Here is a 14,351-nt window from a genome sequence, read left to right on the forward strand (position 1 = left end):
TGACAGCAGGAGCTGATATTCAGACAAGTGTATGCTGAAAGAACCGCACCAGAGGAAAAACTGTTTTTCAAAGTGATCAAACATGCACAGGCTAAGTCACCCCGAGACTCTATGTCAGGCTCACTACTATCATTAGTCACTTGTAGGGGGAGAGAATGTAAGTAAACAAAGGCAGCATAGAATGTTATCTTACTCCCCAAAGAGTCGCTGCTGAGCCAATTATTAAAGATTAGGAGCAGGCCTGCTGTTAACAGGCCACAGCTGTAGCCAATAAGAAGAGTGTTATAAAAGAGTGGATTGGTTGGTTGAGGGGAACTGGAGTCAGTTGGCTGCTGTGAGGACAAGGAAGAGTCAGTGCTTAGAAGAGCTACCTACGAGAAACATCAAGGAGGTATGAAACTCTAGCAACGTGGAACCCTTGTAATATAATGACAAGAGAACCTTTGTAATATAATGACAACAGTTACTCTCGTGGTTTATGTTTTCTCAGTGCTTTAAAACAAAGACTTCAAGGAAGAGCATCTTGATAATGTCTGTCTTATATTTCAGTTGAATTCAAATATTTGTATTTTGCTTTATGCAAATTATACCCATCCCACCTAAACCAAACAACCCTTCACATCATGTAAGACTCCCTGAGGCACAGCAGACTTGCAGTCCCTATGGGACTCAATGCTGCTCCTTAATTTTTTTGGCGTTGCTTCAACACCTATCAGTTTCTACAACATTACTCTTATCACACAGAATAAAAACACACAATCCTAGAAAAGTTTCTAATAATTCTGTGTGTGCAATATGCAACAATATAATGCTTAACTCTTACTATTGTTTTTTGGGTTCTCTTAGCCAAGAAAATTATAAAAGTAAAGGTAATTTTAGCGGAGCTGATAGGATTTTTTTAAAAGCACTTATTTTGTGAGATTATAGAACTCTGCTGAATTGCATTCATTTTATGAATATTTATCAAACAGCAATAAAGCTTATCCTGAGAACAGCACTACATTTTAATGATGTGAAAGGCAGAATAGCCCAAGCCTTTCATGTGCTTCATATCTTGATTTGGAGAATTTAAAGTGAGAACAGCTGAAAGAATAAACAAACATTTAGAGACATGAAAGTGTATTTTACAGTTTTAATTGTTGTATCTTCTACAGTATACCTCATCCTTTAGTTAAAAAACCCAAATCTGGGACATTTACATTTAAAATAAGACAGTTGTGACAAAAATGGGACTTTTGCAAATAAATGAGAAAGACTGAGCTGTTTTTTACTGTGATGCTTTAAAATCAGAAAATTCAACACACCTATAAATATAACAAGATTAGGAGTAGAGCTGGTATAAAATACTGCCATGCATACAAGATTTGAATATCACAACAAAGGCTGCTGGGCTACCCTGGTGCTGCATGGCTGCTTCATTAAGGGAATTGTTTCCAGGCTGAGGGAGCCACTCTCAAAGGAAGTCAGGAGTGCAACTGTTTTTCCTGATTCCACATGTCAGCAATATATACAGCACAAAATTATCTCCCCTGCTGCTCTCTCCTACAAATTAAAAGGCAGTAAAAGACAAGAGTCTCACTATGCTGGTTCCTGTAGGTTTTCACCTTTTGTCCTTCTTTTAGCATCAGAGAAGGAGATTAAAAGAGGAAAAATAAACCAAAGAAAAAGCAAGAGAGAAAAATAGGGAGAAAAAAATTAATTGGGAGGAGGAAAACAATTCTCCAGGCAGAAAAAGACAAGTATATTTTATGAGTAATACATGGGCCTTACAAGAAATTGCTATTTCACTGACCTTGAAAAGATGTGCTACCATTTTTGCTACCATTATTTTTATCTGTGGATAACAACTCTAGTTTTCCCACTAGCCTTTTAAGATCCTTTCATGGAAATTTAAGCATTAATATATCCTTGTCAGAAGGTGTACCTGATGAAAGATTACTTACTTCCTGCTCTGAAGTTCATAACAATGTTTCTTAGGATGTTGCTAGAAGATTGGCTTCTGTCTCTGTTGCATACACAATTGTATTAAAAGAAAAAAATAAAAATATGTATCTTATGAAGATGTACACACTGATTTCTCTTACAAGCTTGTGACTGGATTCTCTACACCCTGAGCTCAAACTGAGAAACCCAAGAGCTCTTAGGTATTCAAGGACTTGGAGAAGATCTCTTGAGGCAGTTAGCACTGATGGTGGTCACCTAAGAAGTTCTTCTGTGTACAAGTTATGGTCAGTGCTATGTGGAAAATGCAGAAGTTACTCATTTCTGGTAAGTTTTTCATTTATTCAAATGGGTGTATCTCTCTTATATGATAGTTCCATATTGCAGGCCCTTTTCCCACAACATTCCCTTTCTTGGGTTGGGCACATCTCTCTCCTCTATGAGCTGTGACTTCTCACTCCCTCCCAGTTTCCACCATTCTCTCTAACCTTTATCTCTAGCTCCTACTTTGTTTCTGGTTGCCCTAACAACATTCCTGCTCATCTCCTCTTGTCTCTGTCCCCCTTATTCAAAAAACAATTAGTAGATACATAGGAAGAACTGAAAGCATTGATTTTTAAAATGGATTGCTAATATTTTCCTACTTAGCACTGAATTTGAAGAGGTTTTTCCATATTGTTTCAGTTAGAATCTAGCTTTATGAGATCACTTATCTGTGTGAGTGATTACAGGATTTTTATGCTTTGTTTCTGTATTATTTTGCTCAATTTTCAATTCACTCCCTTTCCTATATTTGGTAGAATACAGGCTCAGGGCATCTGTGAGCTCTGAAATGTTTACCTTTTGCTTTTCATTAGTTCAAGGGGGTTTAAGTGTTTGGACAAATAGATAATTTAAATTAATTTTGTTTTATTTGTAGTGGCTCATAGGAAATAATCCAGTGTAAGTTTTGGCCCACACAATGGACCTTGGGATTTATAAAACAAGATACATCATTCTTCCATTCTTCCTTAGTTTTTTCCTATTGTCCTCCAAATCACAAACCTTTGAAAAGTGCTATGTTCAAGTATGGCTCACTGAGGCTCATTGTGTTTAATATCTGCTCATAAAACCATTTCTTGGCATCTTTGACCATCAAACATGCAAAGTATCTATGAGAAAAGCTCTGTTGCCTTTTGGCATCTGCATAGCCTGAAGAGTTAATACACCTGAATCTCCCAAATCTTGCTACCAAGTCTGATTGTACCTCTAGGCTGAGATGAAAAGAGGGTAAGTGGTTAGAATGAGAGGATTCTTCCAAACCACAAAGGAAACAGGTGACTCTAAGTTTGCCCAACACATTTTGTTAGTGATTAGTCTGTAAATCTGTGTATTTGGGAGAAAAACACTCCTGGCCTTGTGTTTGCAGAATGCTTCAGTTATGCTAATCCTGATGTAAAGTACAGTGGGAGTTAGGATAGCATATAGATTTTAACCAAAATCTGATTGAACCCCACTCAGCAAAGACACAGATAAACAGTGATCAACAATTCTTCCAATTTATGCATGTTATACTCCCACAGTGGCAAATTTCAGGAAAATAAGCTTACTTAGATTAGTCATTAGGTTTTTTTTCCACATCCTTCTAACCTGACATTAAGGAACATGAGATCTTGCAATAGAAGATTAAGTACACTTCATCCCTGAGGGAAAATATTTTTAATCATCTTAAAATCCTGTTCAATTAATACCAGAGGAATTTAAGTTATTTTGAGGATTACATTGTGATACTAATCAGATTTTTTTTTTTTGAGGTGACTTTTCCTAATGAATGAGAGAGAGGGGCCAACTTTACACATATGAAAAAGAACTAAACATAAAATGTTTTTAGCAGTTTTCAAATTCATGTAACCCTGTGTTTGGAAGTGGTATCAAGGACTAGACCAGCCTGCATATAATTTTAGCTTCAGTTTAAAAAGGAAGACTTTACAGGGTGTCTTTTCTCTGTTTGCACATACTACCACTTTAAATCAGTGTAGAAGCTGTCAGAAATATTGCTGGGAAATACTGTCTTGACTTTTTTCACAGGAAACCAGCTTTCTTTGACATGAGGCATGTGTGGGTATAGCTCTTTCCTTGAGGCCAGTCAGGCACAGGTGATCTAAAGACAGCAATGTACTTTTAACACTTACTTGATTCATCTGGTGCATCTGGTTTAGCATTTTTGCTTGGATCAAGGGACAGTTTTGAAGCAAATCTCTGGATTATCCTAATTTAGCAACTTGGTTCACATCATGGAGTAGTTTCTGAGTGCAAACTGACCTCTCAGTTGAAACCATGAGCTGTAGTTCTCTTCTCCAATGCGCAGATCTTCTGTCCTTGAGACTGGACCTGTACCACCACCAGAAGTGCCAACAGAATTGATTTCAGGCTCTCATCACCAATGCTCTCCCCACACAGACCCACTGCTATTGGGTTATTTGATACTTTCCCTCACATCCTTGTCAGGACCCGGCAGAAAGAATTTAAATGAGTTCTTTTCTCCTGGCGGTTAGGCTATTGCATAGCACCTCAATGGTCCAGGATACTCACAATTAACTTATGTCCAAAACTAGTTAGGCAATGCAAAATATCTTTCAGAGAGAACAAGTCAGGGGGAAGGTTGTATGATTAACAGACAGAAGAATAGTCTTAATTCCATTCTCAGTATATTGAGCAGATTTTCTCAAAACTCTTTACATTACTCCTTCTGATGTTGGTAGCAATTTCTTTCTGAGGTAGTAAGATCAGAAACTGTAAGGGTAGCTTTTGAACTAGAATATTACCAGAATACTTTCCATCCTTAGTAGGATGAATTCCTGGCTAATAGGTATCATTTAAAGCTAATGCTGCTTCCCCAGCAACTGTGCAGTTCATGATAAGCCAAATAATCCCAAAAAATTGCAGATAAGTGTGTGGGTGCCATGCACATTTCTAGCACTGAATATATCCATTGAGCTAGCAAGGTGCACAGTACACTTGAATCTACTCTTAAGTAATTACCAAAGAATGGAGGAAATTGATCATACATCTATTGGATCCTACTCTTCACAGTAGTTAACAGGTTCACATAGCCTAAAAGTTAGCAACAACTACAATTAAATTTCTATGTATGTGTCACAGCTGAAGAAATACTAAAAGCAATGATCAGGAGTTAAAAAGAACTCTGTGAAAAACAGTCATTGGTAAATGTTCTCATTAAGTGGAATTACACCTACCTTAAACAAGAGTCATTATTATCATTAGGCTTGAATAAGAATTCATCTTTAAGACTCCTTCAAATCCTCAAGAAAATTTTTGCTATAATGTATATAACATGCCTTCTCTTCCCTCTCTAAAAACTAGGCAAAAACTAAACATGGGCAGCTTGAGAAAGCTTCACTGTTTGCACAAATGAATAAACTCTTTTTTACCTAGATTGTAGCATGACTTCTGGGACTATCTCAAGCTGTCCATTAAAAACCTTTTTTTCAGTTACTCATTATCTTCTCAAACTTCAATCACTGTGGCCAAAAATCTGAAGATGGGTGTGACTTATGACATGAATCCTCATATAAGTGAACTTAATTCTTGGCAAACATCCACCCTTGAAAATCAGATTGGAAAAAAAATGGTTAGTTAATTACAAAACTAAATAAGACATTTTGCCGTTTTCCCTTAAAAATTTCTAATGTCACTTTCTTCTTTATACCTGGTGCCAAATTTGGTGGAAGAATTGCTTTTTTACCAAGAATCTACCCTTTCCTGTCTACAAAATTTGGTTCAAGTGTTGCTATCTGCTATGACTGTTGACAGAATCTATCTCAGATTTTACCTCCCTTTTCATTCCAGGCTTTACCTAATCTAGGCTCCACTCAGGCTTGGGCCTGTGTCTATATAGTAAGCAGAGGCTGTAAAATAGGATCAAATATGATCTAATCTGATGCCCTGATTTTATAATTTCTCACACTTAATTGGTATATCTTTGGGGAAAACAATACTCCTAAAATAAAGCATTATTCCTCAGAGCTAATAATTGGCAGGAATCTTCTATAACAACAGCATTTTAATTATTAAAAACACTAGATTTGCCTGAAAGTATCAGCAGACTGAAAAGAATTCATCAGTGACTTCATCTGGAATAAGAACATAATTAAGATAGAGGCATATCACAAAAGCCTCTCCTGTTAAGTTAGAGAAGACACAAGATTTATACTACCTAGAAGATACAGTGTGATGTGTAAGTACAGTGAAGCTTTTTCAAAGATCTAGGAAGCAAGACAAAACAAGAATTAACCAAAAAAAAAAAGGAAGCATTGAATCAATGTGTGTGTGTAAATATATTTAAAATATAAAAATTGAAAACATATGCAATATGTTTTAAAATGAAGATTTAACTACATTTGCTTTACACTGCATTTTGCAGTTGCATTTTTTTACATTGCATTTTTTACCCAGCCTAAAAGCTTAATTATAGTTTTAAAGGCAAAATATGACTTGGGGTTGCTTTGCCAAAATGTGAGTGAAACTTAGCAACAAGTACATATTTGTATAAATAAATTATATCATTCTTTTTTTATTGTTTTATAATATCACGTTCATGATGTAACAGCGGAGACAATAACTGCTAAGGCTTTAAAAAATCACTTCTTTAAGAACTATCTAGAAAAACATTTTCTCATCAGTAGCTTTGCCTATGTCTCATCAATGCTAAAATTGGTTATGATTTGCTGTCAGTGTGAATGCATTTGTGAAGAAATCAAACATTTTTCCCATTCTTTTCCCTGCCTTGTGAATTAGATGTTCATCACATAGGAAAATCTGTCAGTTTTCACACTTCATCAGCCCTGTTCAATTGGTACAGGAGAACCACTTTTGGCTCCCAGCAGAACCCTTAATTTTAAGGCATTCTCAAAATGCAATGTCTAGGTACAAGTACTGGCTTATGTAAGCTGTGCTTGAGCACAGCTCCAAGACAACTGTATTTTCAGCCAGTTTATGATACAAACTACGCCCACTGAGGAACAATTGTGTGCCTTAAGGATGGAGATGGAGCAAAATGAGTGTAAAAAAAAATCCACATTAAAATAGATATTGCAGGCACTTGCTGACTTATGTTCAGACAAACACATAGATATTTTTAACTACCTTACCTTTCTTAGTTGAACTCCTTGACTCTTCTCAAAAATCTGTTCCTATCTGAAGTAGGTATGGACAACACAGCAGTGTCTTTGCACAGGGGAATGCATGAAACTGAACACAGAACCTATTATATATGCTTATCACCAACCAATCTTGCTTTCTTTAAACTTTCTGTGCAAGCACTTTTACTGTAAACCTTCTTTTTGTCAGCTCTCTTTTTTATTAGACATCAAGAAGTATCAAAACCAATTGCTCTTTTCCTTCATAATTCATGGTTATCTACAAAGAAAAGCAGATAAATGCAGATGCCTCAGAAGCATCTAGAGATGCAGTCAGAAAAACAGACAACCTTTTATTCTTTTCTACAGAAGAATTTAACTAAATTCTCACTTAGCTGTACCATACATAATTCTAAAACCTGTGCATCTTGTGGATGGACAAACAGATAAAAAATACAATTTGTCCAGTGTTCCCTGTAGGTTTGATTTTCATGAAACTTAAAATCTGTAGATTCCCTGTAGGCCTTTTCCAGTTGAAGACTTCAGGTGTCAAAGGCTGTGATGTAAGGGGAGAATTAAAAGGTTTTAAACCTTTGATGTCGGAAGACAATTGGTTTGACAATAAATCTCATCTTAAATGTGTAAAACGTAGGCTAGGAAGGATCAAGTTCTTTACTAAGTTATACACATCTGTCTGTGCAAGACACTGAAGAGCTTTTGGTAGATGCAGACTTGAACTATGACAGCCCTGTGTTGTTCCCAAATAATTAAACCAATGATTAAACTTAGTATGATTTCACAACATACAGGAAAGATCTGCAACATATTTCTGTGTGAAGCAATAATTGCTTCTATTAAAACACTTCACGGTAATTACCTCCTCTGTTGTCTTTAAATTAGTCTTCTTAGGTCAGTCTGTGGATACATAATAAGTTTTTTTTAATTGGTTTGGGGTGTTTCCCCTCCTCTTTGTTGCAGTGACTTGGTATGATATTCTCTGTCTTGTACAATGCAGGCTGAGGTTAAATCCTTCATTCCCTTAGAGTCTGTTCTCTCCATAAATGTTTCTTCAATGTGAATATTTTCAATCTTCTTTAAGGGTTACTTATTTTGTGACTTTTTTTTCTCTGAAACAAAGCAAAATAACTGTGGTAAACATGTATTTTTACCTTTTTAACATAAAATTTAGAAGGAATCTAATGAAAAAAGTTCAGTAGTATTTAGATCTGTCCCTCAACATTTCTTGGTGTTGAATATGATAAGTGCCTCAATACCCTACACAGATGTTGTAGACCTTTTTAAACATGGAATTCTAAATTTATATATTTTATGTGAAATTTATATATATATAAAAATTTCGCATCCTTTAAGTAGCAATTATGCCTTGTAGCCAGGCATTTGCTAGTAGCTAATGACTGGTTAAGCTAAGGAGGTTTTCTTTTATTCTCTTCCTTAATCCGTGACTGTCAACAGGTGCCAAACACGTTCATTAGGGAATTACTTTAGAAAACAGGGAGAAATTAATATTCCCGAAGAGCCTGACTAATTTTAAAGCTGATAACTGTAATTTTGAATAGTCCTACATCCCCGGCGACTACCAGCTCGCCCAGCTCTACCCGTTCTATTTTCCATCTCACTGTATAATCTTTTCTCACTTCTTTCCTGGGCTTTCACCCTTGCTGCACTCCACCCCACCTTTCCTGAGGTGTCCACGTGGATAATCTCATTATAACTAAATACGCCCTGAAGAATTACAAGGGACAGCAGCACCACGCCGGCACGAACCCTTCCCCTGAGGCTCCCGCTGGATCCCCGCACGGGCACCGAGCGGAGCTGCGGCCGCCAGGGGGCGCTGTCGGCCCTGCCAGCCGCCGGCCCGGGGCTGTGAGGGGCAGGGCAGGAGCGGGACCGCCCCGGGCCGGCGGCTGAGAGCGGAGCGAGCGGAGCAGCCCCGCACAACCTGCTTCGCTTTTGGCTCGTTTTTAAGAGGCGGAGGAAGCCCAACGTGAGTCTTCGATGTCTTTTGTGAGCGGTCTCTTACGGCTCGCATCCACTCTGCCGGCCTGCCGTCAGCAGCCTCAAGGTGCCCCTTACAGCCGCAGCCCCCACAACCGGCGCTGGCAGCATCCCCGTTCCTATCACGGTGCCTCCTCTCGGTGCTACCACTGCAGCGTATTTAACCTAAATCACCCCTTCCACACGCTGCTTTTACCCCGGCACAGAGGCAGCCCAAACCTGCCTAAAACACTCGCGGGGAAGCATTCCTGCGGCCGCCCCGGCGCACGAACGCTCCCGACAGGCAGCCCGGTCCTCCACAGGGCCTCTTCGTCAAGGTCGTGGCGGGGGCGACCAGGTGTTACGAGTCCTCCTCCAGCGCCCCGGCCGCCCCCCGCGCACCGCCCCGACCGCCCGTCCAGGCGTCCCGCGGGCACGCCCCTCCTCAGGGCCATTGGCTGCCGCTGCGCCGCCGGGGGGCGGCCGCGCCGCCGATTGGCCGAGCTCGCCGTCCGTCAACATAAGCCCGGCTCCTGTCACAACAGCGCGGGGCTGTGGCCGCACTTCCTGCGCGCTGTGCGCATCCCCCACCCCGCTCCTCTGGCTCCGCGGAGTTCCCCGCGGGCACCCTTCGCCCCGGGGACCGACATGGCTCCTCCGGGGAAAGTTGGCGCTGCCGCCGCCGTGCCGTGAGAGGAGCGCCGCGGGACGCCGTCCGTTCCTCCGTCCGTGTGACTCCCCCGCCCTCTCAGCACCCCGGAGAAGTTGACACCGCTCGGCGGGGCGATGGCAGAGGCTGCTGGCGGCAGAGAGCAGCCGGCGGCGGGCCGTGCTCCTCCCGACGCCGCTTACCGTGCCGAAGGGGAGCCCGAGCCGGCATCCCTGGACGCCGGGGGCAAGAGGCGGGAGCGCCGGAGCGGCGTTTCGGCCGTGGGTACCGCGGAGCGCTTCCCCGGCGGCAGCCTGGGGCCAGCGGCAGCGCCCGACCCCGACGCCTGCCTGCTGGAGGCGGCCAAGGCCACCCCGCGGAGGAGCAGCATCATCAAGGTGAGGCTGTGCCGCGCCGCCGCCAAGTTTGCGCGGGTCCCGCCGCCGGGTTAGCCAGGCTGAAGCCGCCCTTCGGTGCGCCCTGCCTGTGGGAGGGGGCCGGGGTGGGCAGAGGGGCGGTGGGACCCGTCCAGGGACGGGCTGCCCGCACTCCCGTGCAGGTGAAGCCGCCGCGCAGCGCCTCTGCCCTGCCTGCGGCGAGCAAGGACGGCGGGGCCGCGGCGCCGCCTCCCCGGAGCCCCCTGGCAAGGTGCGAGCCCGGCCCGAGCGGCTCTCGGGGTCTGTGCTGGGGCGCTGCTCCCGCCAGCGCTCAGAGGGATCAGCGTGACCCATGGGGCAGCCTCCCGCTCAGTTGTAAAGTTTTTGCATAGCAGCTCGTATCTGTTCTTATTTAACAGTGATGAAGCACCTGGAAGGCAGAGTAAATAGCTTCTACAGCGCTGGCTTTCTTAGTTCTTGAGCAGTAAAATATGCAGTGTCACAAATTAACAGAAGGTATGTTTGGAGACGGACTGTAGTACAGGTTGTTGCGGAGCAGCACCGGGTGTTTAGCACCTTTAATGTGAAATTAACAGGTCGGGCGTGACCTTAAAGCCTCCGCCTTTGCTATTGTTTGGTAAGGAAAATGGTTTTATGATTATGTTGATTCTTCTTTTTTTCCGGCTTTTTTTTTTTTTTATGAACTCTGTGGTTTTGAATTTAATGGCATCTCCTTGCAAGTGTGTAGGCTTAATCGTCAGTTTCTGGGGAACCGATGAATGAAATCTCCTGGGCGAACTTAATTTAGCATATGGTCACACGGGATACTCTTGTTAGTAATTTGCACTTGGAAGGCATCGGGAGAACAGCGGAAAAGAAGACTTCTCATCTGTAAACGTGTGAAGGCGCTGGGTAGAGCTCTACCTTAATGCTGGAAGCTCAGGACGCATGCTTAGCTCTCGCAGCTTAATATGTCTATTCAACGGGAGAACAGATACGCGAAATACTTGCTTTTTGCATTTTAAAGCTATAAACGTTCAGAGGAGACCGAGGTGGTTAAATGCAAAAGAGTCTCGAGGGTCCTTTGTAAGTTTCGCGTTGAAGTATTAACCCATTAAGTTCAGCAAAGAGTTAAGGTTGATTTTAGTTTTGTAAAGACACCCACTATGTCTTGACATGGGAATGCTTCCAGTCTGAAGTTGCATAAATGTAAAAATGCTTTGCTAAATCAGGACCAAAGTTCTGTAACTGTACTGCTAAGGAGATGATATTTTCTCTTAGAATCATGTGAAGGTTTCAAAAATTGAAAATACACAGTCTTGAATTTCAGTCAAAAATGTACCATTATTTTTACAGGCTATACCAATTCCATGTGGTAGATGTTTTAATGTTATAAACTGAGTAGCATTTTCACTACTGGCTGCTAATTGATATTGATAATTTAGCACATCTGATAATGATCAGCCCATTAGCACATAGTGCTAACCATCACTCTTCTAACTGGAGGAAGTTCCTTGAGACCTATCTCAGGATGGTGTTTAGAAGGAGGAAGATTCCTGACAGAGGTGAGAATGTATTAATGTTCTTATATGGGGAACTGGTAAGGCCTCATCTGAAATACTGACTAAACTCAGTTTCTTATGCTTAGGAATGATGCATTCAAACTGGAGCAGATCCATAGAGGGACAGCTAGGATGGGCTGATAAGGTCTCTGGAGTGAATACTGTATGAGGGGGAAAATAGATTTCTTGGACAAAAGCAAAGATCTCTTATGTGTAGACCCAGTCTGGAAACTAGAAAGTTGCTCTGGGCCCTGTAAGGGTTTGGAATGATCTTTTGATAGGAGTGGAATGAAAAATACCATTATTAGTCTTAAATTTAATTGTTAAATAACTGGATTAAATTAGATAACACGGCTGTGTCTCATAGCAGGTGTCTGAACTTGAGAATTCACAGGCTGTGCATCTCTAAGGTACAGTGTTGGGACCTCATAGAGAGCATTGCATTTCTTTTCCCTCAGGATCGTCTCAGTGGTATATGAACGTGTTTGGAATCACAGTTTTCCATTGGCATTATGCTAGGAAATGCTATTAACTTGGGGTAGATATTAAATGATGTATTGTCTGCGTTTTCAGGAATTTCTAATGTATTAGGACATATTCATCAGGTGTTAAATGTAAATTTTAGTTTGAATTAAGATAAAACCCTCCAACTTCCATTTTTTCCTTTTTTCAGGACTTCAACATGCAGGATTTCTGCACAAGCATTATATTTTACAGGGAAATGAATTTTCTAATGATTTATTATATTTATTTTACTCCAAAATATCCATATGTTCATATAAATCTACAGTCAAAATAGTATTCCATTGCTTCCTCTAAGCTGATCTTATCTGCTGAAAAATGTGACTTAAGAAAGCAAAGGAAGTTGCACAGTAAGGACAAGCTCTTACTCTGCAGGAGTTGAACATTCTTGCTCTGTTTTCCCATTTATCTCTCACCTATTTAAAGGTGTACTTTAAACATGAGTGGTCTTGCTCAGTTAAGCAAAAAAGTTAAAATTTTGTAAATTTAGATGGTCAAAGTACACTTCTAACAGCATTTTTTCCCCAGATGTCTTTTGGAACTCTGCAAGTCTCAAGGTTAGCATTTGAGAGTTCAATTCCAGTGGAAGCCAGACTTGCTTACATTGGAGTGTTCTGGCACCCACAGTATAACTGTGAAGTACAAAGGCTGAACGGGGACTTGCTTTAAAAACCTTCCCTGCAGCAAAATCCACTTGGCATATATTGCGAGTAAAATATGAGCCCTTCTAAATAATCTTCAGTGTGTTCATGTGCTCTATATTTGGCTTCAGTAACAAGAGAACTCATTTATATAAAAAGAACAAAGTGTAGCCAGAAAATTGTTATTCCCATTTTGCTTTGCTGATGTTCACAGCTTTGTAGATTGAGGTAAACTTCATGAGAAATAGTTGTAGCTGTTCTTGTGCATTAGGTTGTTTCACTAATGTGCGTTAGTTGGGTTTTTTTTAGGTTATGTGTTTTGGTTTTGTGGGTTTTTTCCTACTGCAAGGAAAAGGTAAGTGGTCTTACTACAGAACTGGAGCAAGAAAGGGAGTTTGCCACGAGGAACCTGAAATCATCAGGCAAGAATGCTTGGAGATAAAACTAGAGAAATGGCAAGAGCTCATAGAACTTGACCTGTTTTCTAGGAAGTCTAAAGATGGAGTATGTGTTGACTAAATTATTTGCAGTGTGTTTTGTTTTTTTTCTTGGTTTTGTTGTTTTTTTTTTTTTTTTGGTTGTTGTTGCTTGTGAATAATCCAGGCCCAGTTGTTCAGTTGTTTGCAAATAGAATAATATTTGGAACCACTTTTAGGCCAGGAGAGCAGAAGACAGTGCTTGGAGAACTGCATTCCTGCTTTCTTTGCATGTAATGTTTTGCAAGCCTTCCTGTGTGGGGCGGTCTAAACAGAGTAAATGGATGTTGTTTTCCTTCTGGCATGTTCTTTCTGCCATTGCCATGTATGAGCACTTTAATAAATGAGTAGGAAGGCTGTGTAATTTATTATGTAATGCTACTGAAATACTTTGTAGCTTTCTACCAAAATATTTCTCTGTCAATTCTTATCAGGCATCTCTCTCTGCTTTGTTTGCATGCAAGACAAACTTTTGGGATCATGTGTTTGTTTTCTTCCTGGATCTTTGTTTTAAGATACTGTAGCAGATAACGCAGCAGACTGTGCCCATGAAATGAACTTGAAGTAGCAGCTGCAGCCTCTCTAACTCAGAGACTTTAACTTCAGTCACAGTAGAACTGTGACTCCTTTCACTTAAGTTCTTCCAAAGGCTATTTGCCTGCTTCATGTAGAGATTTCTTTTCCTTTAAAAGCTGGTTGAGTTGTCCTTGCTTATAATACACTACTAGCCTAAGAAATGCAAGTTTTATTTAGGATTTTGCAGTTTAATTAATCAGTGGAAGTGTATCAAGATAGCCAGCTGTCTTATTTCAAGACTTGTATTTATGTTTGTGATGTTCTCAGTTTAAAGAAAAACAACCCTACAATGAAAGCAGTGAGACTTAGTTTCTTTCAGTTTGTTCTGATGTGTGGTGACAGAATTCGAGTATTTTAAATACACACCACATCTGTCTATGCAATGTAACTATTTAAGGTTGTTTTCAGAAGACAGTTTTTCAGGACTGTAATGATTCTCCAGAAGCTTTTACATAGCTTTTTGTTGTAAGCTTG

At 40.7% G+C, this 14,351-nt stretch overlaps 1 protein-coding gene and 1 long non-coding RNA gene across 3 annotated transcripts in view; both read left to right on the forward strand.

Moving 5' to 3' along the window:
• The first annotated feature begins 339 nt into the window (after positions 1-339).
• On the forward strand, positions 340-8,940 carry LOC132075526 (uncharacterized). 2 transcript variants are annotated; one of them, XR_009418780.1, is made up of 3 exons: positions 340-391; positions 2,088-2,268; positions 8,785-8,940. It is a non-coding gene; the product is annotated as an uncharacterized LOC132075526 (long non-coding RNA). The 2 variants fall into 2 exon arrangements; XR_009418779.1 differs by lacking the exon at positions 8,785-8,940 and adding an exon at positions 2,861-3,164.
• A 769-nt stretch (positions 8,941-9,709) lies between these two features.
• The window catches only part of PLCL1 (phospholipase C like 1 (inactive)), a 180,912-nt gene continuing 176,270 nt past the window's right edge, over positions 9,710-14,351 (forward strand). Inside the window, exon 1 of the mRNA XM_059475986.1 lies at positions 9,710-10,121. Within this exon, the coding sequence (XP_059331969.1) occupies positions 9,861-10,121 (261 nt within the window). The 5' untranslated portion in view covers positions 9,710-9,860. The remainder of the gene's footprint in view (positions 10,122-14,351) is intronic.

The sequence above is a fragment of the Ammospiza nelsoni genome, chromosome 7 (genome assembly GCF_027579445.1).
Source record: "Ammospiza nelsoni isolate bAmmNel1 chromosome 7, bAmmNel1.pri, whole genome shotgun sequence".
Lineage (NCBI taxonomy): Eukaryota > Metazoa > Chordata > Aves > Passeriformes > Passerellidae > Ammospiza > Ammospiza nelsoni.